The sequence below is a fragment of the Zootoca vivipara genome, chromosome 7 (assembly GCF_965207765.1).
Source record: "Zootoca vivipara chromosome 7, rZooViv2.hap1.1, whole genome shotgun sequence".
Classification (NCBI taxonomy): Eukaryota; Metazoa; Chordata; class Lepidosauria; order Squamata; family Lacertidae; genus Zootoca; species Zootoca vivipara.
In genome coordinates, this window is record NC_142590.1 from 68,098,682 (window position 1) to 68,124,406 (window position 25,725).

Genomic DNA, 25,725 nt, shown 5'->3' on the forward strand with positions numbered 1-25,725 from the left:
TGGCTGAGATCATCAGCCACGCACTGTTTTTGTTCTCCACCAAAGGTTTTTTTGTACCTGAATATGAGTGAAACTATCAAATAGAGGCACTGAGCCAGGGGTGTGGATGTGCGAGGAGGAGAAAAGTATGTTGGAAGAGCAGGATAACAGGGACAAATTAAAGGGAACAACTGCAGCATCTATGGAGCAGGCAGAAGCAGAGGAGGAGAGGAGAGATAGTAGAGGGCAATGTTTCAGAGAAGGCCACTGGCTCAATGGACAGGAGGTCAGCGAAGGAGTAGGGAGTGGGATATATGGAGGGTGGACTGTGTGAAATGTTGAAGATACTAAGACGGTGATTGGGCAGAAAGAATTCCACAGCAGAAATGTCAGAAACAAAGCAGTTCCAGGTGAAGGCAACATCAAGAGGGTGCCCAAAGCAAAAGGAGGAGTTGTTTGGTTTTTGATTCCTGTTCAAAAGGTTGCTTCCTTATTGGCTAAGTGAATATGTGAAATTATTAGGAGGGGAAAGTCAGCATTTACTTTACAAAATGTTCTCTTTCAGTTGTCCTATCTGTCAAATACCAACTGCTATTGTGCATGAGCTACCAGTGTCACTTAATGCCAATTATCAAATACTATTCAATATCAAACACTTACATTAAGTACACTGTGTTTGATGCATGATATTAATTAGAATATTCAGTCATCAGAATCCCCGGTGGAAAGTTCTGAGGAACACTTTTTTGCCAAATTAATTTCAGCTTGTTCCTCTACAAAATTACTCCTTCTCATCTCTGCAAATAAATTTATTTTTTGAATCTGCGAAAGGGTAACACATGACTGCTTGCTGTTTTCCTTATTTTAAAAAGTGTATATTTAATTTATATGCCACTTTTACAGCTCACATCAAATTATCGAAATAAAACAAACTAAAAACAATTCATTGTAAATGTAACAAATTTGAATAAGACCCCCCCCCCAGCAAACTGTGGACTAGTGATTGCATGGTAGTAGTATTTGCCAACATACATACATACATTTATTTGAATGCCACCTTTCCATAGTTCAAACCATGCACAAAGCTGCTTATGACATGAATAGAAATTGCATAATTGCAAACATAACAAAAGTAGTCTGTATGCTACCGATTACAGGCTCCAATGTGGCTGGCAGTCTCTCCGTATTGGAATTGTAAGCACAGAGCCTAGGGCTTGCTGATCAGAAGGTCAGTGGTTTGAATCCCTGCGACGGGGTGAGCTCCCATTGCTCGGTCTCAGCTCCTGCCAGCCAGCAGTTCGAAAGCACCTCAAAGTGCAAGTAGATAAATAGGTACCACTACAGCGGGAAGGTAAACGGTGTTTCCGTGTGCTGTTCTGGTTTGCCAGAAGCGGCTTTGTCATACTGGCCACATGACCCGGGAGCTGTACGCCGGCTCCCTTGGCCAATAACACGAGATGAGCGCCGCAACCCCAGAGTCGGTTATGACTAGACCTAATGGTCAGGGATCCCTTTACCCTCTACCTTTACCAAGTGCCAGATGGACTTAGTCAGCAAATCCAGATTTCATTGCAGTTTGGAATGGAGGGCAAGGTACACAATTATTTGCTGGTATAATCATGGTGCTAGTCCTGCAAAGGTATCAAGAGTTCTTCAATCTTGGGCTCCCAGATGCTGTCTGACTGCAGCTTCCATGATCCCTGATCATTGGCTAAACCAGCTGGGGATGATGGGTGTTGTAGTCCATCAGCATATCGGGAACCAAGGTTGAAGACGTGTGCTTTAAGGGAAGAAGATGTGATCACATTTATCCGTTTGTTTGCTGGGTTCCTCAAATTGATAGTTCTGCATAACCATTGTGCCACTATAGGAGAGGTAGGGATTTTGTGGGTGGGGTGGGGAACAATCTTCCCATCTTCACATTGGTTTGAGTCAAAGAAACTCAGCAAGCAGATAAACTCAGCTTTCATCCTTTGCCAACCTCTGCTTCTTGATAATACACTTGTCAATATAATCTCTTCCACTCTGCCTCTTTCATCGTATCATTAATTCAGGTAAAATCTTAGTAGCCCCTTTAGCACAGTTTATGCCACTTTGAAGAAGCCCATCTGAAGATTAAAGGGAAGTCCTAGCCCTCTTGTTTTTATTACCCCCAAGCTTTCTTCTCTGCCCAGGCTGGTGTTTTGGCCTCATCTTAGTTATTATGCTACCTTCAAGCAATGGTACACACATCAAACACTGTGCTGTATCACTTGTGTTGTTAAGGGAAGTACAGAGGGGGGGGGAGAGAGAGACCAGGGAAATCATCTCTAATAGTAAATAAGATAGGGGAAATGGTGTGCATTTAGAGAGAGAAGGTGAGAGGGTCTTTACCTGCTTCCCATCAGAATTCACGGAAATATGAGCACAACACAACACCTTCTTCCCACATGGCTGTAAGTATCAGATGAAGAAGGGTTTAAGTTCTGGTGGAAAGGTATGATATTTGGAAAATATGTATGAGTTGCCTTATACTGAGTCAGACCATTGTTCCATCTAAGAAGAAGAAGAAGAGTTTGGATTTGATATCCCGCTTTATCACTACCCGAAGGAGTCTCAAAGCTGCTCACAATCTCCTTTCCCTTCCTCCCCCACAACAAACACTCTGTGAGGTGAGTGAGGCTGAGAGACTTCAGAGAAGTGTGACTAGCCCAAGGTCACCCAGCAGCTGCATGTGGAGGAGCGGAGACGCGATCCCAGTTCCCCAGATTACGAGTCTACCGCTCTTAACCACTACACCACACTGGCTCTCCACTGTCTACACAACCTGGCAGCAGCATTCCAGGGTTTAAGATGGGAACATTTCCAACCCTACCTAGACATGTCAGGTATGGAACCTGGGACCTTCTGCCCTCAAGGCAAATGCTCTGTCTCTGAACTACAGGTCTTTTTCCAAGGGATCAAATCCCCAGATAGGGCTATAATAGGAACCAGTTCTCCATTAGACAGAAAGCCAAGCCACATGTGAACAAAATGCCTGTGGTTTGTGAGATGAACCAGCCTCAGATTGGGTGGTAGGGAGAGGGGTAAATTTGCAGGGGCAGAGGGGAGCAGGAGTTTGAAACAAGGGAAAGCTGCACATACGGCAGAATTGAAAGATGTTTTGTCCCTAAGTTGCTTGGGATAGGAATATCCACATTTCTCGGATTCAAGTGACATTTACTTATGTACATTTTTCTAAAAAAACAACAACCAGGATCTTTCAAGTTTGTGGGCTACAAATAGAAAAGGGAGTAGTGCAAACACTGTTATTTATCTTTAGACTTCAGAGCTAATCGTTCAATTGAGTGAAATTGCTAGCAGAAGCATGAGATAAATACCTCTTCACTTCTTTCCTTCTCTGAATGGCATCTGAATGTGATGTCTGTCAGGTCACTTTGGTGGACACAACACTCTTGTGTTTCTCTAGTTGACTTGCAGTGGATCAGTTGTGATAACTGTTATTTTTCTCTTTTCCTTGCTCGTGTAGTGCTTCTTAATTATTTACTGGTAATTGTCTACCAGGAGCAAACTAAATGCAAAAGAAGCAGATGAGTGCAAATTTGCTTAATTGCGTGATTTATTCACATGGCAGAATGGCTTTGCTTGACACAGATTTTGGGTCACCTTGGCACCCGCTTGTTTGTTTATTCTTTCACAGAGTACGTGCCGCTCCGAGTGTTTGCCCACACATTTCTTAAGGCTTGCTTATACGATCAGGCACAATGATCGTTATTTCAGAAATGCTATCCCAGAGCAACATTCCCTTTCTACCTCAAACAAACAAACAAACAAATTCCAGAGTGTTTCAGCAGCACACTCTTGCTAATAATCCGGAGTAATTTATAGGCCACCGTAGGAAGGCTAGAACATAAAAAAATCATAAGAAGAGCTCTGCTGGATCAGGCCATTGGTCCAGCTAGTGCAGTATCTGATTCTCATTGTGATCTTCCAGATCCTATGGGAAGGACACAAGTAGGACTTGAGCACAACTGCGCTCATCCCTCCTACAATGCATACTGTCTCCAATCATGGAGGAAGAGCATGGCCATTGTGGCTATTAGCTGTTGATCACCTTCTCCTCTATGAATTTGCCTAATTCTCTTTAAAAGCCATCCAGGCTGGGGGCTGCCACTGCATCTGTGGGAGTGTATGCCATAGGTTAACTATGAGCTGCATGAAGCACTTTCTTTAGTCTGTCCCAAATCTTCCAGGTTTTTTCAGATGACCCCACCCATCAGTGAATTTTTGAAAAGCGTTTGAAAAGTAATATTTAAATACATTTCTCATAATCAAGTATGTATTTTAGCTCAACATACGCATTTCTTTATATATTTTACCACCAAGTACACATTTTATTTGCATTTTGGTGCATTTTTTTTAGTTGAGAAATGAACCACAACATTCAAAGTGGTGTAAAATGCAAATGATGATCCATGTATTAGTCTGTGCACCTAAGTGCATATTTGTTGTTGTTTAGTCGTTTAGTCGTTTAGTCGTTTAGTCGTTTAGTCGTGTCCGACTCTTCGTGACCCCATGGCCCATAGCACACCAGGCACTCCTGTCTTCCACTGCCTCCTGCAGTTTGGTCATACTCATGTTCGTAGCTTCGAGAACACTGTCCAACCATCTCGTCCTCTGTCGTCCCCTTCTCCTAGTGCCCTCAATCTTTCCCAACATCAGGGTCTTTTCCAGGGAGTCTTCTCTTCTCATGAGGTGGCCAAAGTATTGGAGCCTCAGCTTCACGATCTGTCCTTCCAGTGAGCACTCAGGGCTGATTTCCTTCAGAATGGATAGGTTTGATCTTCTTGCAGTCCATGGGTCACTCAAGAGTCTCCTCCAGCATCATAATTCAAAAGCATCAATTCTTCGGCGATCATCCTTCTTTATGGTCCAGCTCTCACTTCCATACATCACTACTGGGAAAACCATAGCTTTAACTATACGGACCTTTGTTGGCAAGGTGATGTCTCTGCTTTTTAAGATGTTGTCTAGGTTTGTCATCGCTTTTCTCCCAAGAAGCAGGTGTCTTTTAGGTTGGTTCAATTAAAAATGTGAATGATTTTTTTTTCTCGAGCCCTCTGAATGCATCCGACAACTTCATGCGCAAGGTCATATGTTGAGATAAAATACATGTATAACTGTATTTAAATACATATTTAAATGCACATTTTGTTGTCGGGTTTTGTTTTGTTTTTAATTGAAGATTAATGCAGAAAGAAGGCAGGAATACAGATGTAAATTTCACATGGATTGGAAATACAGTGGTACCTCGGTTTATGAACACAATTGGTTCCGGAAATCTGTTCATAAACTGAAGCGTTCATAAACTGAAGCGAACTTTCCAATTGAAAGTAATGGAAAGTGAATTAATCCGTTCCAGATGGGTCTGCGGCATTCGTAAACCGAAAATTCATAAACCGAGGTGTTCATAAACCGAGGTTCCACTGTAGGCTGACTTGTCCGCCTCTAACTGGAGTCTAGCATCCCAATTATAAGCCTATGTAAGCTGAAATCATATGCACATTTACATTGGAGTAGTCCAGTTTAATTCAATAGGGCTTACTTCCAAGTAGACATGCAGGTGAGAAGCAAACACCACTAATTTCCAGGGTTGTAATTGTTGAATGGTTTAAGTTTTGAGGTTCATTATTGTTTCGCAAAATGCGTATCTCTTTAAACGCCAAAAGTAAATGTCATGACCTAGATTTGCAGCTGTGGGGCAGTACAGAAAGAAGATTCCACCTAAACATTAGGAAGAACTTCCTGACAGTAAGAGCTGTTCGACAGTGGAATTTGATGCCAAGAAGTGTGGTGGAGTCTCCTTCTTTGGAGGTCTTTAAGCAGAGGCTTGACAGGCATATGTCAAGAATGCTTTGAGGGGTTTCCTGCTTGGCAGGGGGTTGGACTGGATGGCTCTTGTGGTCTCTTCCAACTCTATGATTCTATGATTCTACAGTAGATGATGTTAAGTTTGTATTTAAACTGTGTCAGCAATCGGATATAGTATATAAGGAGGTTTGTGTACCTCTCTCAGCACCCTGGTGGGTGGGTCACTAGATGGGTCATGTTTTTGTAACATTTTGTAGTGTTAATGTAACTTCTGTTATTTTCTTTAATTAAAACAATTATCTTAATTATACTCAGAACGTGTAGTCTCCTCAGCATGCTTTCCGCAACGCAGTTACCCAGTTTAAATTTGATAACAGTAATCTGGTTTCAGCTAAGCATGGAAACAGTGTTAGGTTTGGCATGAGAGAGTTGCAATTTGCAATTGGTCACTGCCAGGCATTACAGTACTTAGCATTGTTTCTAGGTTCTGCCTGTTGTTGTGCCTGTGTGTGTTGTTACATCTGTTACCCAGACAGAGGGCCTTCTCGGTAGTGGCACCCGCCCTGTGGAACGCCCTCCCAGCAGATGTCAAGGCAATAAGCAACTATTTTACTTTTAGAAGACAACTGAAGGCAACCCTGTTTAGGGAAGCTTTTCTTCTAAGCTTCCACTTCATTTCTGATACAATCCCAAATTTAGAACATCCTGAAAAAACATTGGGGATAAAGAAAAAGAAGAGGAATTAAAGATGTGAGCATAATCACTCCTGATCTGTCAAGCATTAGCTAACAAGATTGGGGGGGGGGTGTTTATAGTTTGCACCCACCTACTAAAGAGACCTGCAGTCAGCCAGCTGTCTCATTCAGATCCCAGGTGGGGGAAGATAAAAGCATGGAGCTATTTCTCACATGGCCGGGCTTGATATTTCAAGAGTATAAAGGTAAATAGCAACAGTGCACATCCCAGCACTCTCCCCCATCCTATCCTTTATTAATCCCTTCCCACTGGTAGAAGCAGCAATTCACCAGTTGAAACATCACAGAAACTAGACAGACCAGAGAAACTGTGTCCTTTCCACAAGCCTTTCAAAACAGGGACTTTGATCTAGGTGGTACCGCAGGTCCATTCTTGTTCAACCTGTTGCTCTGAGGCAGGGAGCTAGTGTGTCTAAGAAAACTGCTTAGAGAACAGGTTGCTCATGCAAGTAAGTCAAGTTAAAAGTAAGTGAATTGTGTTGCAGTCTTAAACTGCAGTTCTATGCATACCTATCTGGGAGTAAGCGCAACTGAATATTGTGGGACTGCATCTGAGTAAAAATGCATCAGATTATGCTGTTAAAACCCTATTGAAATCTATAGCATTTAACACATACTATACAGTCATACCTTGGGTTGTGAACACTGCGGGTTATGCGTTTTCGAGTTGCGCTCTGCGCTGAACCCAGGAGTACTGGGACGGGTTACTTCTGGGTTTCGGCGCTCGCACATGCGCAGAAAACAAAATGATGTCATGTGCATGCACAGAAGCGCCAAATTGTGTCACGCGCGTGCACAGACGCAGAGCTGCGGGTTGTGAATGCTGTGGGTTGCGAACACGCCTCCTGCATGGATCACATTTAAAACCCAAGGTATGACTGTACTTGATTCTGGGCAAGATTGTGTCCAATTGCTATTGTTCTAATGGTAAAGGTAAAGGGACCCCTGACCATTAGGTCCAGTCGCAGACGACTCTGGGTTTGCGGTGCTCATCTCGCTTTACCGGCCAAGGGAGCCAGTGTACAGCTTCCGGGTCATGTGGCCAGCATGACTAAGCCACTTCTGGTGAACCAGAGCAGCGCACGGAAACACTGTTTACCTTCCCACTGGAGCGGTACCTATTTATCTACTTGCACTTGACGTGGTTCCGAACTACTAGGTTGGCAGGAGCAGGGACCGAGCAACAGGAGCTCTTGCTGTTGCGGGGATTCAAACTACCAACCTTCTGATCGGCAAGCCCTAGGCTTTGTGGTTTAGACCACAGCACCACCCGCGCCCCGTGTTCTAATGGTAGTGAGATAAATTATTCTGCCTGCTCTTAACAGGGGTATTTATTAGCACAAATTCCAAGTAATACTGGATGCTTCCAGGCCGTTCTTATATTTGGGTGAGACTCAGTCTCATATCAGCAAATTTAGATTGCATAATTAAAGTTGGTCTGGCATTCCCGCACAACAAAACCACCACCACCACCCTAAAAAAACCCAATTCAGACTGGAAAGTGTAGGATACTAAATGCTTGACACAACTTTGTATTACCTCCCCACAAACAAATGAGAATGAATGCTCAATAAATAGCTGAACAGCATCTAGCCTCCCTGCAAAGTGTGGAAACAAACCAGGATAAATGCTCAATAAACAGCTCACCTGGAAGTGATCAATGAGGCACATGATGCTTCAGAATCCTCCTAGGAGCCCTTTGCAGATTTAAATAGTGGGAATTAAAATCAACTAAACAAAGGGTCACCATAATGATGTGTGGCATTTGTCATATCATGCCTTTGCCCACTGGGGCTCTTTATTGAGAACAGTATGATTTATGACTGGATCAGTGTCTGCCACAGCCTTCTAAATCTCTGCATACAGCTAAGGAGCAGGAGGCATTCAATTCTCCTGTCTGTTCTCTTAAGGTGAGTTCCCATGCAGTTGCAGGGGATGGAAGAGGGAAACACAGACTATGAAGATACTGTACAGGTGTGAGAGTGGGTGGTATTGTAGTTACAGCACATTGATTTTTGAGCCATAAACCACAGAGATTATTATTGCTATCAGCAGTGAATTCATCATCCCTTAACCATTAAAAGGGGGAAATTATTTACTGCCTAACTGCTGCTTATGATTAAAGAGCCTTGCCTTGCAATCCTGAACACATGGGGTGTTTCTGTGTAGCAGTTTATTGGGTGGTCAGGGCTGCTCGTGCACTGCCAGGTTTTGTTTTGTTTTTTGCAGCATCTTCACAACGAGCAGAGTTTAGCCAGGTTCAGCTTCCTTGGGAAGGAGGTGACTAGAAGCCTGCAGTGTTTTGTAGTATCTGAATTACAAATGTACAGACAGAGCTTAGGTGGAGGCAGACACCTGAACACCCCGTCAGGCAGTCAAAGCCACTTCCACACATCAGATCTCCAAGGTAGCTGTCCCCCGCTGCCACCGCAAAATGCTTCTAAAGCTGACTCACTGCAAAACTCCAACTGCAGTATCCCCCATTTGTTCCCTTCCACAGACAGACAGCTAGATTACCTCATCCTTACCTAGGGTGATATGCCCCCTTTCATAACCTTCCATCAGTTTTCTAGCCAGAACACTGCAGAGTGGTCCTGTATCAAGAAGCAATTTTCTAACAATTAGCTCCCATGGAGACAGAGCACCCAGGCTAGTAACTCTCCTTTTGTCAAGTCCAAAACGCTGGCCAGGTATGACCTTAAGGCAACCCGCTATGATAGTCCTAGTCACCGATCAGAACTCCATAGCAGGATCTGTGTTTGTTTTGATGATTTCTAGCCACCTTTAGGATTGTATTCTGTTCTCGCCCTTCGATTAAATTAATAGTAATAATAACACCAGTGGATAGCTCGTTTTACCAAAGAACATACACATGGTGCGTGCCTGTTCCCCTTTGTCTGATACTCTAGTCTAGGGTGCTTTTGTACAATATTGTAACTATTACTATGTTTATTTCGAAACTCTCAAGAACTCAGGAACTGAATATGTGGGAGGCTTGGCTGGCACCATTATTGGTCTCATTCCAACACCAAGGTCACTTAAACATAAACATTTTTCTCACGAGGAGAGTGCCTGCCAGATACAGCTTTTTTTGAGCTGCTTGCATTGATTCCCCCCCCCCCCAAAACTGATTATTGGATTTTATGTGAAGTGGTATTTTTTGCCTTTTTTTTTTACAGTGTATGTTGTATGGTGGTTTTATTTATTGTCACCAGCCCTAAGATCATCTGATATGCGACTGATAGAATTGTAGAGTTGGAAGGGACCACGAGGGTCAACAAGTCCAGCCCCCTGCAATGCAGGAATCTTTTTGCCCAACGTGGGGCTTGAACCCATGACCCTGAGATTAAGAGTCCCATGCTGTACTGACTGGGCTATTTGGTTGTTACTATGACTACTACTGGGGACACAGGTGGCGCTGTGGGCTAAACCACAGAGCCTAGGGCTTGCTGATCAGAAGGTCAGTGGTTCGAATCCCTGCGACGGGGTGAGCTCCCGTTGCTTAGTCCCAGCTCCTGCCAACCTAGCAGTTCAAAAGCACGTCAAAGTGCAACTAGATAAATAGGGACCACTACAGCGGGAAGGTAAACAGTGTTTCCGTGTGCTGCTCTGGTTCGCCAGAAGTGGCTTTGTCATGCTGGCCACATGACCTGGAAGCTGTACGCCAGCTCCCTCGGCCAATAATGCGAGATGAGCACGCAACCCCAGAGTCGGTCACGAATGGACCTAATGGTCAGGGGTCCCTTTACCTTTTATGACTACTACTAATACCTAAAAACATAGAACACCCCAGGTTCAGTTCCTCACATCTCCAGTTAACAGGATTACTGATAACAAGGCTGGGAAAGGCCATTCCTTGAGCTCTTTTAAGCTGTTGCCCATCAGTATACTGTACTGTAGACAGTACTGAGCCTTATGGACCAATGGTCTGGTGATCCTGCATGTCTCCTCTGAGCTGCCTATAGAACTCCCAGATCAAGCATGGGATGATGCAGCTGTTCTGCTCTATCCAGCTTCAATGACCTTGCCAGCTTGAATCAGTCAAACATGGAGGCCAAAGTGTGCTCCTCATCGTTCTGTTTAATAACTTTTGATAGCTCTGTTCTCTGGAAATGTGTCAGCCTTTCTCTGAGATTATGAGTAACCCAAAGGGAAAGGATTGCGTTAAAAAGAAAGAAGTTGAAATGGATGCTTTCAGCCTTATACTGAAAGCCTAATAGGTCCCAGAACCCTTTCCTCGTTCTTTTTGTCTGTTTCCTGCCCCAATGGGCTTAACTATGCTGACTCTCATCGCCATTCTAAAATGAATAATTAAATGTACCGCTGAATTCAGCAATCAGCTATCCACCCAAGCCCTAAATGCATCATTAAATCAATGTAGTCAAGGCCCATATCCTGTTGAAACACCATATGGAACATGTTGAGAACCAGGAAGCTACCTACATCTAACCATCAAGGTATACTAAGGTTACCAGACATCCCCGTTTCCTGGGAACAGTCCCCAGATTTACAAATCAGTCCCTATACAAAATCCATTGAAGTTGAAAAGTGTCCCCGTATTCATTGAAAAAAATCTGGTGACCAAATTATTTACTGCTACTTATTTACAGGACAAAGGACTACGGAGTATATTTGCTGCCTTTATGTAACCTACGTTTCTTCCATGGGATTGTCAAGAGTTCAAGGTGGCATGTATGAGGGATAGAGATGTCAGAGAAATCATTGGCAAGCAGAAAAGGAAGTAGAAATTACTGCAGTTTAAGAAATTGAACCCAGACCTTTCTGGTCCAAGTGCAACAGCAGGAGTGGGGAACCTCAGGCTTGGGGGTAAATGTGGCCTTCCATATCTTTCTCCCTGGCCCTCAGAACTCGCCCTCACTCCTTCCCCCATGTTTTTCTTTTCGCCTTCTTGGTATGTGTCCTTGAACTCTGATTATGCCTCTCACTTTGCTTGTCTGGAGGATCTATTCTACAGTACAAAGGTTAAAGGTGCAGCTGTTGGTCTGCCTACTTTTGCCTCTAGCCCTTAGGCTCTCCTGCCACTGGCATGTGGCCCTTAGGAAGCTGCCCTGGGGCTGAAAAATTTGTCCCATTGCCAGCTGCAATAATAATAATAATAATAATAATAATAATAATAATAATAATAATAATAATAATAATTTATTATTTATACCCCACCCATCTGGCCGGGTTCCCCCAGCCACTCTGGGCAGCTTCCAACAAAACAGAAATTCTAAAATACAGAAATCCATCAAACATTAAAAGCTTCCCTAAACAGGGCTGCCTTGAGATGCCTTCTAAAGATCTGGTAATTGTTGTTCTCTTTGACCTCTAGTGGGAGCTCATTCCACAGGGTGGGTGCCACTACAGAGAAGGCCCTCTGCCTGGTTCCCTGTAACTTGGCTTCTCATAGTGAGGGAACCGCCAGAAGGCCCTCGGAGCTGGACCTCAGTGTCCGGGCAGAACGATGGGGGTGGAGACGCTCCTTCAGGTATACTGGACCGAGGCCGTTTAGGGCTTTAAAGGTCAACACCAACACTTTGAATTGTGCTCGGAAACGTACTGGGAGCCAATGTAGGTCTTTCAGGACCGGTGTTATGTGGTCTCGGCGGCCGCTCCCAGTCACCAGTCTAGCTGCCGCATTCTGGATTAGTTGTAGTTTCCGGGTCACCTTCAAAGGTAGCCCCACGTAGAGCGCATTGCAGTAGTCCAAGCGAGAGATAACTAGAGCATGCACCACCATGTACAGACTCTCAGGCAGCATAAGGGGCAGGGCAGGGGGGTTGCTCCTGCGGAGCAGTGTGAGGGGCTGAGCACTAAATCTCCAGTGGTTTTTATTGTCCTGAAATGCTGCCTCCACGTCACTGGGAAGTCAAAAATGTCAAGGCAAAATTAAAAATTCCACTTTGAGCCGACCTTTCAAACTGATGCTCCTTTTCAGCAGGAAATGTCAAAGCTCTCCATTTCTCCTATTCGCCAGATGGATTCATGCTGAAAGTTTTCTTCTATCAAGGGTTCCTGCATGATAGTTTCATTACAGTGTATAAAATATCGCTCAGGGAAGAGAAAAGGGAAATGGCAGGTTATCAAGGCAGCTGCTGGCACTTTGATGGTAGTGACTCCACCTCAACCGCTCTTGACAGGTGCTTACGCAGCCCCTGTCTCCCCGCATCCTGACCCCTCCAGCTAAGAACAGATAGCCGTCTAAAATGATGCCTATTTATCTTTTAGTAGCCCAGCTAACAATAACTGTTGGTTGAGCCTCTACGTCATCATAACCACATGCTACTATAGCTCAAAGCTGACTGCTTTACATGATTTCCTGTTGAAGGCCTGGTTGTGGCTTAATTCTGTGCAACTGCGGAAGTTGGGTGTCCTGCTGTGCCAAAATGATTCTGTATACAGTCTTTTCTTTTCTTCCAAATCTGCAAGGTTGAGTTCTGCTACCTCATAAAACAGAAATGGGGGACTCCAGATATATTCTGGGGTACAGCTATTATGCTTTTGGACCCCAATCTCCACCCAAGCAGCATAGTCCAAGGTTCAGAAATTATGGGAATTGTAGTCCAGAAACATCTGCAGAACCACAGGTCTCACACCCCATGTTATAAAGGCTGTTGCTACAATCAAACAGAAATGGGTGGGGAAAGTTAGACTAATACTAACTGGTTTTCTTTGGTCTACAGTGGCTATGACTTTGACTACGACTACTACAGAGATGACTTCTATGACAGGTAAGCAGATTGAAAGGAGCAAGTGACATGCCTTGAACTGGCAGGAATGGGATAATGCACTTCTGGGGCTCTGAAAGAAGTGCACTGTGTTAATTGCTCTGCATCCAGCTGATGGGGATAGATTTTTAAAAGTCACAAGAGACAAATCCCAAAACCCTTCAAGGAGGAGGAGGAGCATAAAGGTGTACCATGAATTCCTCCCATGGTTGCACAGCTAATCAGGGATGTGACTCAGAACAGCCCTTGGTGCTTTTAAAACTCAGGTTTCATGTTCCACACCCACGTGCTTTTCTCATAATGCCCATTTTCCTGCTCTCCCTCTTTCCTGCCTTCATTATTCTTTCCCCTGCTCTCTTGGAGGCATTCACATGCTTCCCCAGGACGACATTTCCCCAATAGGTTCCTGAGTTCTCTTGTCATCTAGGTATCCATAGGTTTGCTGAAGACAAAAAAAAGTATTTTGTGCTCAGAAAGTTCCTTCTCCCTGTCTGCCTGCATGTGCAACTTGGAAATACCATTGTGCCTGCTTCTGTCTGCATCTCAAACTGCATGGTATAAAAGGCCACAACTTTCTACCCACCATAAGCCAGACGTTTATGGATAGACACTAAAATGAGATAAGGAGCACAGGAGAGGAAGGGACGATGGTGTAGAAAAGCAAAAGAACTGGGCTTGTACGTCAGTTCTCAAGTCCTCAGGAGTTCCTAAATTAATTCTAAGAGTGGAAACATTAAGGTGTTTTAAAAATGCATTAGAAGTCACAGTCTTGCAGGCTATAGTGATTTGTTAAGTAAAAATATTCTGTGTGCAGTTAACGGCATTGGTTTAGTGAATGTGTCTTCCAAAACCTTCTTGATCAAATATCATCCCTAGCTGCTGCTTTTCATCCCAGGCAATATAGAGACTGGCATGTGTGGATGGAATGCTAGCTACCCCTAGAGGCAATAAGGGAACATTGTCTCATGTTCATCCAAGTTTGTTATTGGTCTGAATGTATTTCCCCCATCTGGTTCTGTGCTGCTGAAAAGTGTTTGTTGTTCTGCTCCTTTCCCCCTTGGCTAAGACATCAAGGGCCAGGAGTGAGACAATTGAATTGCTTTGAAATAGAATAGTTTTGGGGGAAACAAAGATGTATCTCACTTATCATAATGAGATCATCCCAGATCATTCCCACATATACATGAGATTCCACAAATTGCAAATAGTTTCTACAACATTCTTAGAAAGTGTTTAAGCTTTTAACACTTGGTGGCTCTTAGACCAGGTGTGTGGGCAGAAGGTAAATTGGTATCTACTGGCCGATCTGTGAGTGATGTTCAGATGTTCAGCAAGGATTCTGGCTCGCAGCAGCCCAGCAGGCTGTTGAGATGAAAAAAGGTTGGGGGAAAGGGAACCAGAAGTAGATTTTTGAGTGACATGATTATGAGCTCAATTTTGGTACTGGAAACCTATTATTGTACTGAGCATATCCTTTAGTCTAAGAGTGTGTTGCCTCCACCATTTTACACGTGTCCCCAGCTGGTGACTTTTGGGGCTTCAGGAAAGAAAACAAAAGTAGACCCTACAACCCTGACATCTGGAAAGTAGACCCTGCAACCCTGACATCTGACCATTCCTGCCTTATGCTATCCAAAATGTATAAAAGAATTGTATGGCTAGTTGTTGTTGGAAATGTGGCAGGATTAGAGAATACCTTTTGGTCGGTTCAGTTGCATGGATACCTTGCCAGGAAATACAGTCCTTGGGAAAGGAGAGTAGCTCTGTAGTAGAGCATCTCTGCCTTGCATGAAGAAGGTCTCAGGTTCCATCCCTGGCATCTCCAGGTAGGGTGAGGAAAAGCCTGAAGTCCTGAGGAGCCACTGCCAATCAATGCAGACAATACTGAGCCTATCTAGGCAAATGAAGTGGCATGGCTTCCTATGTTCTAAAAGATCACAAAATGTGTCCTATAAGTCATCTTTTGACCTATATAAAAGGAGTTGCACTGAAAGGTTTTTTTAAAGCTACTTTTTCATGTGATAGTGGCAGCCCATGCCCTCTAGGCTAAATACTGGAAAAGGAAAGAAACAGCACAATTAAGGGAATGAGATATTAAAATGTGGGAAATAGCATCCTTGAGTAAAATTACATAGGTACTACAGAAGAGGGTCAAAATGAACAAATTTGAACCAAAGTAGCTCACTGCAGAAAGCCTAATAAAAGACAAGCCATTTCCCTTATTATACAGTACATTAGTAGACAAGTATTTAGATTAGAACTAATATTAGGTTTATAATGCAAGAATTGTAAGAGTTAATGATGTATTAAATTTCTGAAAATATTGTGTGAGGTTTTTAACTATTTTGTATAGGTCTTTTGTATATTGATTTTTGTGCAAGGATTCCGTACATTTGAAAAAGCTGATGTGGAAGTTCCATTGCATGGTTCCGAGTGTTTGCAATGTGTATCCTTAAAGGATTCATTTGGAAGCAATAAGCATTATGGCTGGAATCCAACATAGTGCTAAATGAACGTTCTGTCAGTGCAAGGGTTTCTGCTTGCGCAGTGAAATGTTCTCTCTCCCTCTCTTCCCGCTAAATGCCCCTTAAATCTGTTCTGGGGTTTCCTCCAAACCTCTGGAGCAGATTTGGGGAGGATGTGTGTAGCGGGAGGAGATGGGGAAAGTTTCATTGCACAACAAGAAATCCATGCGCTGATGGGATGTCATAGTTGAATACTGCCCTATAAGTTTAAATTGTATGTTTAAATTTATCTTAAGGTCTTACAATCATATAGAACTTTATGGGGGAAAGGGAGGGGGCTTCTTATACCATAAGCTATTTTTGTCTTGCAGACTCTTTGAGTATCGGGGACGGGTGTCTCCCATTCCCAGGGTGGTTCCTGTGAAGCGTCCACGAGTGACCATCCCTTTGGTACGGCGCGTAAAAGCAACACTCCCAGTCAAACTCTTTGCCCGATCCGCTGCCATTGCAAACAGCTCTGCCAAATTAAAATGTAAGCTTCTATGTTATTACACAGAGATCATTCATATTTCAAAGAACGGAGCTTGCCTTCAAAGGCTGCCTTTGCATTATATTGTACGACATATGCTAACAATAGTTTTGCAAGGCAACCCTGTTAAATGTATTTTATGTATGCATATATTTATAAAAACATGATGGTGGTTGGTGCCCCATTGGGAATGACAGGGCAGAAAGGAGGGAGAATAGCAGCAAGTTGAACCAAAGTCAATGACATGCAGAGCCAACTAATTATAGTTCTGCATGCTGAGTTCTACAAAGGCAGAACTGCAAAAAAGGAGGTGATCTCTTGATCTGTCCACCACCAAAGTGATTGTGTAAAGCATCTTTAAATGAAATGAGAATCCATTGCTAAATGTGCAAGGTTTGGATGTTAAAATTATCAGGTTCGGCAGGGGGGTTAAACTTTTTTTTAAAAGAGTTTCAATCCATGGTTACTTTCCAAGCAATATCATTCTCTTGCCAAAGTCATTATAGTCCAGAGCTTCCGTGCCTCTAATAAGCTGTGTCTGAGGATTGGGGCATTGACTGCTTGTCCCGTTTATGGAGCACTAGGATGGGAGAAACTGTACCTGCCAAAATTCTCCTGTCTTCTTCACAGCTATGAAAGGCAAAGGAGACCTGTCCTATATTGAATCCAACAACCTTATATTGTGATGGCTCCCTAGTAGGACCTGCTACTGAAAGGTATATAAGGAAAAGAACTAAGTCTCTGCTCAAGAAAATCACTTTTGCAAAATAAGAAAGAATAGTAAGCCTTGCTTCCAGCTTCTCTCTCTCTCTCTCTCCTTCCTCCAAGTGAAATGCAATGAACTGCAGACAATTAAGACGGAGTTGACGCAGATCAAATCCAACATTGATGCCCTCCTGGGCAGATTGGAGCAGATTGCAGAGCAACAGAAAGCATCGGCAGGTCAGTGGGCTGATTCCAAATCTCTCGTCATTGAGGCCGAAACATTGCAGGAGTTCAGGTGCAGAGATTCACTATGTGCCAGCTACCTAGCCAGCACTCCTTCACTTGGGGACCTGCATTCATTTATGCATTTGCTGCTGTAATTCAGCAGCTGAGGCCACTTCACTATTCCAACATACTATTGTTTTTAAGTACAAGCTATTGTTTCTGAAGCATCTCAAAGATGAGGATATTTTTTAGCGTTTTACCACAAAGGTTGCAATGGCAAGAGTTAAACAGAACAACTTTTGGAAACCACACACACTAAGGATGTTCTGTCCCATATTAATCACATGCAGTGCAGTTTCTGCTCTGCTGCAGTTTGTCCTCCACTGAAAACAATGTTATTTGCCTTACTGTCGACTGCGGCAAAATCATGTAATTTATACAAGTTACCGTACATAAGTTGCATTGTCATTACATTATTCCACCACTTTAATGTCAATGCACTGCAAATTAGTTGGCGTGGAATTAGTTATGTATCATTTGCAGACTGAAAGCAACAACGGTAGTGGGTGGTGATTCGCTGGATTGATTTCCGCTCCAGACATGGGACAAAATAAGCAAACATCAGCAATTTTCTGTTCCCATTTCTGCATACATTGGAATTCTGTGACATCCCTAACACGCACGCACACACACACACAAACAAACAAACACAAGAGAAAGATAACAGTAGGCTTAGGAAGAGAGTTTGCCGGAGTACATAAAAACTATAGGGGTGGAAACCCACAGCAAAGGACACTCCACCAGCCCCCATGAGGACTGAGCGTGTTCAATGGCCACAAACTCCTGAATGTTGGGGAGGGGGGAATCAAAGGTGGGGGGAAGGAAGTTAGCAGACTGACCAGTGAACAAGAGCAACCAACACTGCAAAAAGTTGTAGCAGGGCCCACTTGTTTTAATCCGATGGTGCTTCCTGATTTGCACTGCAATCCTAACTATGTCTACTTAAAAGTAAGTCCTATAGAATTCCATGGGGGAGGTAGGATTGCAGCCATAGCCCTAAAAAGGTAGATTTTATAACACTTTCATAAGATGTTCAGGTTTTAACTCATGGAGTTGTTGCTCACTCCGTCCCCTTGTATGTAACCCATGTCCACGGATTCTCCCAATCCTCCCACTGTAAATGGCCTGGGGAGGGGGGAAGAGGTTTCATCTCTCTGAGCCTGGAATCACCACCCCTGCCCAGCTCTCAGTAGGTGATCGAAGCTCCTCCCACACCCTCCTCTGGTTCACACCTGACATCAAAGGCAGGATCGGTCACAAAGTTAAGAGATCCCAGACCACTGGTTAGTGTGAGCAACAATGAAATGATTCTGATTCAGCGAGTGGTCCAAATGGAGTGTCAATCTCTTGGGTTTGTCCCTTACTACATCTCGTCCTGCAGAGGTCAGAAAGAAAGCAGATGGGAACAAAAGTGAGCTTTCCCAAGAAGACACAGCGTCTGAGGCAGAAACGAACACAGAGGAGCCACTCAACGGCGAGGAGGGAGAAGAAGAAGGTCTCCTGAGAGATGACTGTGAAGATGATTTGGTAGGAAACCATTGCTCTCCCACCCCTGTGGATAGATAAGCCTTATACAATTTTGACAGTGTTCAGATTGCTGGCAAAAGCAATATTCTCTCCCCCTCCCCTCAAATAAATGGCGATCTTTCATGCTGTGATTGGTTACAGCAGGGTTGTCCGCTTTTCATCCCATCCTGGAAGGCGGCCTTTCCAGGAAGCACCTGGCATGTTGATGCTCAGGAATGGGACCTGTCCTTCCGCATTCACATCAACAAATCCAGGCTTTCTCGACTGTCAATCTCTGCCTAATGCAAAGAGCTTTGATCCAAGACAGTTTATTCTCTGATGTGTGACTGTCTGAATATGTAGCTGGAAAACATATCATAATAAGCTGTTGTAAATTCCCAACTCAAATTGCCTTGGGTCAGATCCAACGCAGCACATGCATAGATAGCCCTTTTTAAAATAAATAAATGTGAAACCAGCTATATAGCGATGGGAGGAGGAGGCTGGAATTCCACACATATGCACACCATTTCCACTCCTGAAATACCCGGCATACCACTTTTTTCTTTTTAAGATATTTCATGCTGGTTGCCAGTCAACTTTATTGTACATAGCCAAAGGCCTTTGCAATTTATAAACTATAAAAAAATTCCCAAGCAGTACGTGAATTAAAGGAGAAATCTGCTATGGAAAGTCACAGGGCAACTGTTAATAGCCTTATATGCCACCCTCCAGGGGTAACAAAGCACTGGATTAATATTTATAATACATTACAATTCTCAAGATGGCTAAAATGCAGCATCTTAGCTGCCAATACAGAACCTTGGATGGGGAGGCCAATTGCGCATAGCCAAAGAAAAGGACAAAAGTAGAGACTTGCATAGAATTGCATATGCTTATCTCTATGTAGAAATGCAAATTTAGCCTAATTACTATAATTTAAACAGAAATACAATGCATCTCACCATTGTAGGGAAGACAGTTCCCATGTGACCTCTGTGCCAGCTCATTATGCTGTCCAGGTGCTGTTGGCGAGCCCACCCACTGTCTTTTCTGATGGCTCTTGATTTTTAAACTGAGAGAAGGCAGCCCTTCAAACAGAAGACGGTCCTCTCCAAAAAAAATGGGCTGCATGGCTACTCTAGCCTTGAATCCTAGACTGGAACTGAGAATCAGGCACTCGCAGCAGGATTCTTTATCCAGCAAGGGATACGAATAAGCAAACGGCTCCTCCTGCGTACATCTAGCTTTCAGCTGGATCAGGACAAGTATCCAGGGCTGGCACCAGGAGGTAGTAATGCCAGGCATCTGCCAAGGCCCATTTCATGTGTAGGGCTCACTGCCAATCCCTGGATGTTCTTAGTCCTTGCCTGTCCACCCCACAAACTGGAACCAGCACCCCAAGTATCTATCATGCTCTGTTTTTACTAGACCTACAGATAATGCTCTGAAATCTGCAGTACCAAGCAAAAATAGCAGAAACCTGCTCCACAGGAACTACGAGGACCAGTGCTTTCAGCTTGGCTTGGCCGTCCTTGTTTTGTGGAACAGCATCCCTGTGGAGCCGCTTCCTGATCTCCGTCCTTTCCAGAAACGATTGAAGACATTATAGTTTGGCATCTTTTTCCAGTTAGATGACTAGTTAGGTTTTCATTTTGTGTTGTTCTTAAACTTATTTTCAGCCAAAGTTGGTTTGTGTGTGTGTGTTTATACCGTTTTAAAAATTATTTGGAGCAGATTTTACGGCATGTTTGTAAATCATATTGAGTTGCATGTGAAAGGTGATCCATAGATTAACAAGTCGTCGTCGTCATCCCAATTGTAGCCAAAACCATACCACTTAAATATTTTGAAAACCAGTTTAAAACCTTAGCACCAAGAAACTTTTACAGCACTGGCCATTTAACTTAGACAGACAAATAAGGACTCCCCTTGGTGACATGCCGCAGCTGATCCCACCCAACTCTTTAGCCCTGCATGGATATTTGGGCGCATGGAATGAATGTGTGCATGGCATGGAACTAGCAGGCTCTGCCCTGCATGTGTTCCATCATATCTCCTGTTTGTGGAAATGCCACGAGCACATCAGATTTGCAAAAGAATATGTGTTCAGCAGACCCTGCCATGGTTTCACTGTGTGCACATAAATTGAACATGCAGGGCCCGCAGCTGAACATCTGACTCATCATTATTATCGTGAGCAATCTTTGATCTCATTTCCAATAAAATATCCAACTTGAACGTGCACGCACACACACACACAGAGAGAGAATGAGAACTGCTCTCTATAATCAAATCACATTAAATGTTAAACCCAGTTCAGCAAATTATTGCCTTTCTGCAATTTGGTTTATACACTTGTCAGCGAGCAATCTTGAAAGTTGTATACATTGAAATAACACATGCAATACAAAGTTTAGAGGGGCCATAATTCCAGAACATGCATCTTTGCAGATACAGTACGGGCTGCTGATGGTGGTGTTGCCATTAACCGAATTAAGCATTGCTACAGCATGAAATGTCACTGTGAATAATCAGCTGCCAAACCATGGCCCAAGTATTTGAACCAATAATTCCAAAGAAGTGTAATGATTGGGGGATTCACATTTAATGCATGATTTAATAGTGTTCAAGAGGAACAAGCTATAAAAATTCATGGAAACTTATTTGGACCCAGCCCTGCTTGCTCAACAAATTCCCAAGCTGTTTTAAAGTACTGGTATCATCACTTAGCAATGATTTCTAGAACATTTCCCTGTGCGCGAAGTATTTTATAACTCCCATCTCATGTATCATATTTCCCCCCACAAGAAGCTCTTCTCAGGGCATTCTGCTCAGATTATTAATTCAGATACTTCTGAGCTGCAATTTGATGTTACTAATGCTGAACTAATGCTCCAACATCACTTTTAGTAGTAATGGATGCTTACAGAACTAGATATTTGCTAATTTTCACAAAGGTTGACAATTTGGCAACCAGTGACACCCACGTGGCCAGAGATGCCTTCTTGGGTTACCTACAGGGTGGACCCCCCTTTGAAATTAGGCTAGAAAGAAAATTCAGTTGCAGTCAATATAATAGATTGTGGTGTGTGCTTGGTTGCAGTGTGTATGTGGTGCCCACAACCATTTCTCTGCTTTACAAATGGGCCTATGCACCCAAAAGAAATTGGCAACAACCCAACCCCATGGACACTTGGGCTGTAGTCCTATACACACTTACCTGGGAATGAGCCCACCTGAATTCAGTAAGGGCTCTGCGTAGCCATGTATAAGATATGACTGTTAGCGTTATTTATTTCCAATACATGTAACCCTTATCCTAGCAACATCTCAAAAAAAAAAAGAACCAAATAATCTCCTCCCCCTTTTTCTTCTCTTTCAGGAGAATAGCCATTACACAGATGTGGACGACTCCAGCCTACAGTAACTAGGTATATTGACGAGCATATATAATACTTTGTTTTTCTCAAAAAAAGATTTTATGAACCGTGCACATTTGTATATAGTCGATTCGGCGAGCTTAATTTCAACAGTGTTGCCCCTTTTTGCAAATTTGCTGCTCTTTGATTTTAGTCAAAGACCGTACAAAGAGGTTTGTGACATAGGCCAGGGATGAGGAAACTAGGGCCCTCCAGATGTTGCTGGGGCCTCAACTCTTATGATCTCCACCCATCAAGGCCAAGAGATGGTGGGGGTTGGAACAACATCTGGAAGACAACAGGTTCCCCATCCCTGGTGCCAGAATACACCCACAGACCCACAGCTGATTTTGGCCATTTTTTCTTCTCCAATCCTCCAGAGCAGGCATCCCCAAACTGTGGCCCTCCAGATGTTTTGGCCTACAACTCCCATGATCCCTAGCTAACAGGACCAGTGGTCAGGGATGATGGGAATTGTAGTCCAAAACATCTGGAGGGCCAAAGTTTGGGGATGCCTGCTCCAGAGCAGATCTGGAGGACTGTAAGGTGCATAGGGCTGTAAGGTGGAGGAGAGGAAGGGGAAGCCCTGGTGCATGAGTGGAAGTCTTTTAGTGCAATGCTGGGCTGTTCATTGAGACTGGGGGAAGACGACACGGAGGCCAACAGTAGGTGGAGCCAGAGTCAATGGCAAACAGAGCCAACTAGTTTTAGTTTTGTCTCCATCCTCCTTCCTGTTGAGTTCAGCAGACATTGAGGGGGAAGCTGACCACCAGTGTGGAGTGGTTGTAAGGAGGATGTGGAGTGTGGAGTGGTTGTAAGGAGGATGGCAGGCATGAGGGGCTAGAAGCAGACTGAGGTTGGTGGAGCACTGCCCCATTCACCCTGATGGGTGATTTCCACCCTTGAAATTTAACGGCCCCCACCTTATTTCTGATAGTGACTTTCCAGGGGTTCAAACAAGAATCTTTCCCAGACCTACCTGGAAATGGCATGGATTTAACATGGGTCCTTCTGCATGCAGAACATATGCCCTGCTCCTGAGCTATGACCCTTTCTGCCAATAAATGCTTCCTACAATTGAGCATGAATCACGGAGAAGTTATTCAGTCTATCTGTTTACTCTTTTCCCTGTTCCTCCCCACCCCCTAGCATAATCAGCGCAACAGCGATGAAGAGAGGGAGGACAGCAAGAGGTTCAATCCTGCCTTGGCATGTTGAGCCAGATAAGCATAACATGCAGGACTGCCATCATCTCTCTGCCTGGCATTCAAAAGGAGAAACATGGGCCAATCTCTCAAAGCCGTTTTGTAGTACACAGCAAACTAGCCATCCCAGTGGATCCTCATCAGTGCCCATCAAACCCACCCTTGTACTACAGACTTAGAGCCCTGCTGCCAGCACAAGCACCCGTCGTTCCATGATCTCCAACAGCCCGAAATTGGAACTGATTTCTTACACCAGGAAAGCGAGAGAGATACTATATAAAGAGCCTTGCTCCTGAGACACGATGGGGACAGGATGTGTAAAGTGAAGAGAAAGAAAACTATTTCACTATGTACAATTTACAGTTTTGCATTTGAAATCCAGGTCATGACCGGGAGTCAGGGGTGCCTCCTCCTAGTCCATTTACCTCCTCCTAGGTAGCTTTGATCCCACTCCACCCTGCAGACTATGGCATTTCAGACATACCCATTGTCATACGTGGTGTGCCCTCTGGAAAGAAGAACAGAGAACGTGGCTATTTACAGACCATTCTGTACAGGAGCAACAAACCACCTTTTGTTCATCCAGTTTCCTAAGCGTCAGCAATGGTTAAGGCAGGTGGTAGGTCTCTACTGTAGGCAGGTGTGAGTATGGAGTGAAGTTACCATATAGGATACAATAAGAGACAAGCATTTCAGAATAAGGGATGACTGGAGTCTTTGCTTTACAACCCATGTGCTTCATCAAAGTTCCATAAGCCATTTATTTGCTCTTTATAAAAATAAGGTCAACCCAATCAGGTCCAAAAGGGAAGGTGAAGTGGTCAGATGCCAATCCATCCAAAAAAAACAAGACTCATTTAACACCTGAAACCAATTGCATTTCCGATCTAAGAGAGGAAAAACAATTTCATTTTTGTTTAAGGATAGAGGTCTGAAGGTTTCCTGGGGTAGCTCAGTCAGTAGAGCATGAGCCCCATGTTGGGCAAAAGATTCCTGCATTGCAGGGGGTTGGACTATATGACCCTCATGGTCCCTTCCAATTCTATGATTCTAATCTGCTTCCTTTCACCCCTTCTCTGAAATGCAGGTGCTTTCAGCCCACTCACACCCGTAATGACAAAAGGTATGCAATGTATGTTGTGCAGCTGATTATGTTGAAATATCCGGCAAATTGCATATTATCATTATTATTATTTTGCAATGTTCCCTTCTGTGATCCAATCCTCTCTAAAGCAGTCTACTCCTCATCACCAACTTCAGCAGGAGAGGGTGTGGTGTTGGCTTAACAGCATGACTCTGTCCTAGAGACTCCAACCAACCAGCTCAGAAAGGGAGAGAACAGTATTGTTGTATAAGCCACTTCCATAAGACCTTGGGTTCTCAACTTTTTTTCAAAAGATTTCTGCTGGAAAACATCCCATCTGACTGCATCTCTTCCTTAGGGCTTGTTAACAGAGGGTCATGGCTCTCAAAGCACAACAGCATACACCAGCTTCTTTGTTGAAAATACATCCTGGAGAGCAAAAAGAGGCACTTGTTTTGTTTTTCTCCGCTTTGTTTTTCTATTGCATTTTCTCTTCTGCGCCTCCCACAAAGTTTGGCCACTTTGTTGTACTTAGCTATTTTAGAACTGCTTTCTAGGCTTTTGTTTTGCTATGATCCAACCACAAGATGGAAGGAAGGGGGGGGGGGCTTTGTATATAAAATCCTGTATAATAAAAGGAAGAACTTGATTCATCATGTAGTCTTGCTGCTACTTTTCTTAACCTCCTTAAATAGGCTCTGTTTTACTGCTACCTGTGAAAGTCTTAGTCTTCCAACTAGAAATAGAAACCGATTTCAAAGTATGTCTACATCACATCAAGTATTTGTTTTGGTTCATATTGCTTAATTCACTTTCCCACTGATTCTTTTGTTCTTCCCACTGCTCTTTTTTCATATACAGGTAATTTGCCACTTACACACATTTAATTTGTGCGCATTCAGCTTTAAGTGCTTGGCCAAAATAATAATAATAATAAAGGGGGGAAGGGGGCAGGAGTCTGGGAAAAATGAGTTTGGCACTCCAATTTGCCATTGAACCTAATGTGTTTTGACTATATACACAGTTCTAGTTTTACACGCTATCCCTGGAATGCATCCTCTGCCAAAGTTGAAAGTTGCCTGTATACCCATTCAGAACCACAAGTAGGATCCGCAACCAAACGTTGCAGTGTGGTTATCCTGCTCAGCATTCCACCCAATCAGGCCCTTTTCCAGGATACTCCAGTCCATCCCATCTAACTATCAATTG

At 43.6% G+C, this 25,725-nt stretch overlaps 1 protein-coding gene across 2 annotated transcripts in view; it reads left to right on the plus strand.

Moving 5' to 3' along the window:
* The window catches only part of RALY (RALY heterogeneous nuclear ribonucleoprotein), a 202,501-nt gene extending 177,330 nt beyond the window's left edge, over positions 1-25,171 (plus strand). For both annotated transcript variants that reach the window (XM_035123488.3, XM_088673483.1), the window contains 6 exons: positions 13,271-13,318; positions 16,152-16,312; positions 17,138-17,251; positions 18,681-18,826; positions 22,191-22,239; positions 23,377-25,171. In XM_035123488.3, coding sequence (XP_034979379.3) covers positions 13,271-13,318; positions 16,152-16,312; positions 17,138-17,251; positions 18,681-18,826; positions 22,191-22,235 — 514 coding nt within the window. In that variant the 3' untranslated portion in view covers positions 22,236-22,239; positions 23,377-25,171. The remainder of the gene's footprint in view (positions 1-13,270; positions 13,319-16,151; positions 16,313-17,137; positions 17,252-18,680; positions 18,827-22,190; positions 22,240-23,376) is intronic.
* The last annotated feature ends 554 nt before the right edge of the window (positions 25,172-25,725 follow it).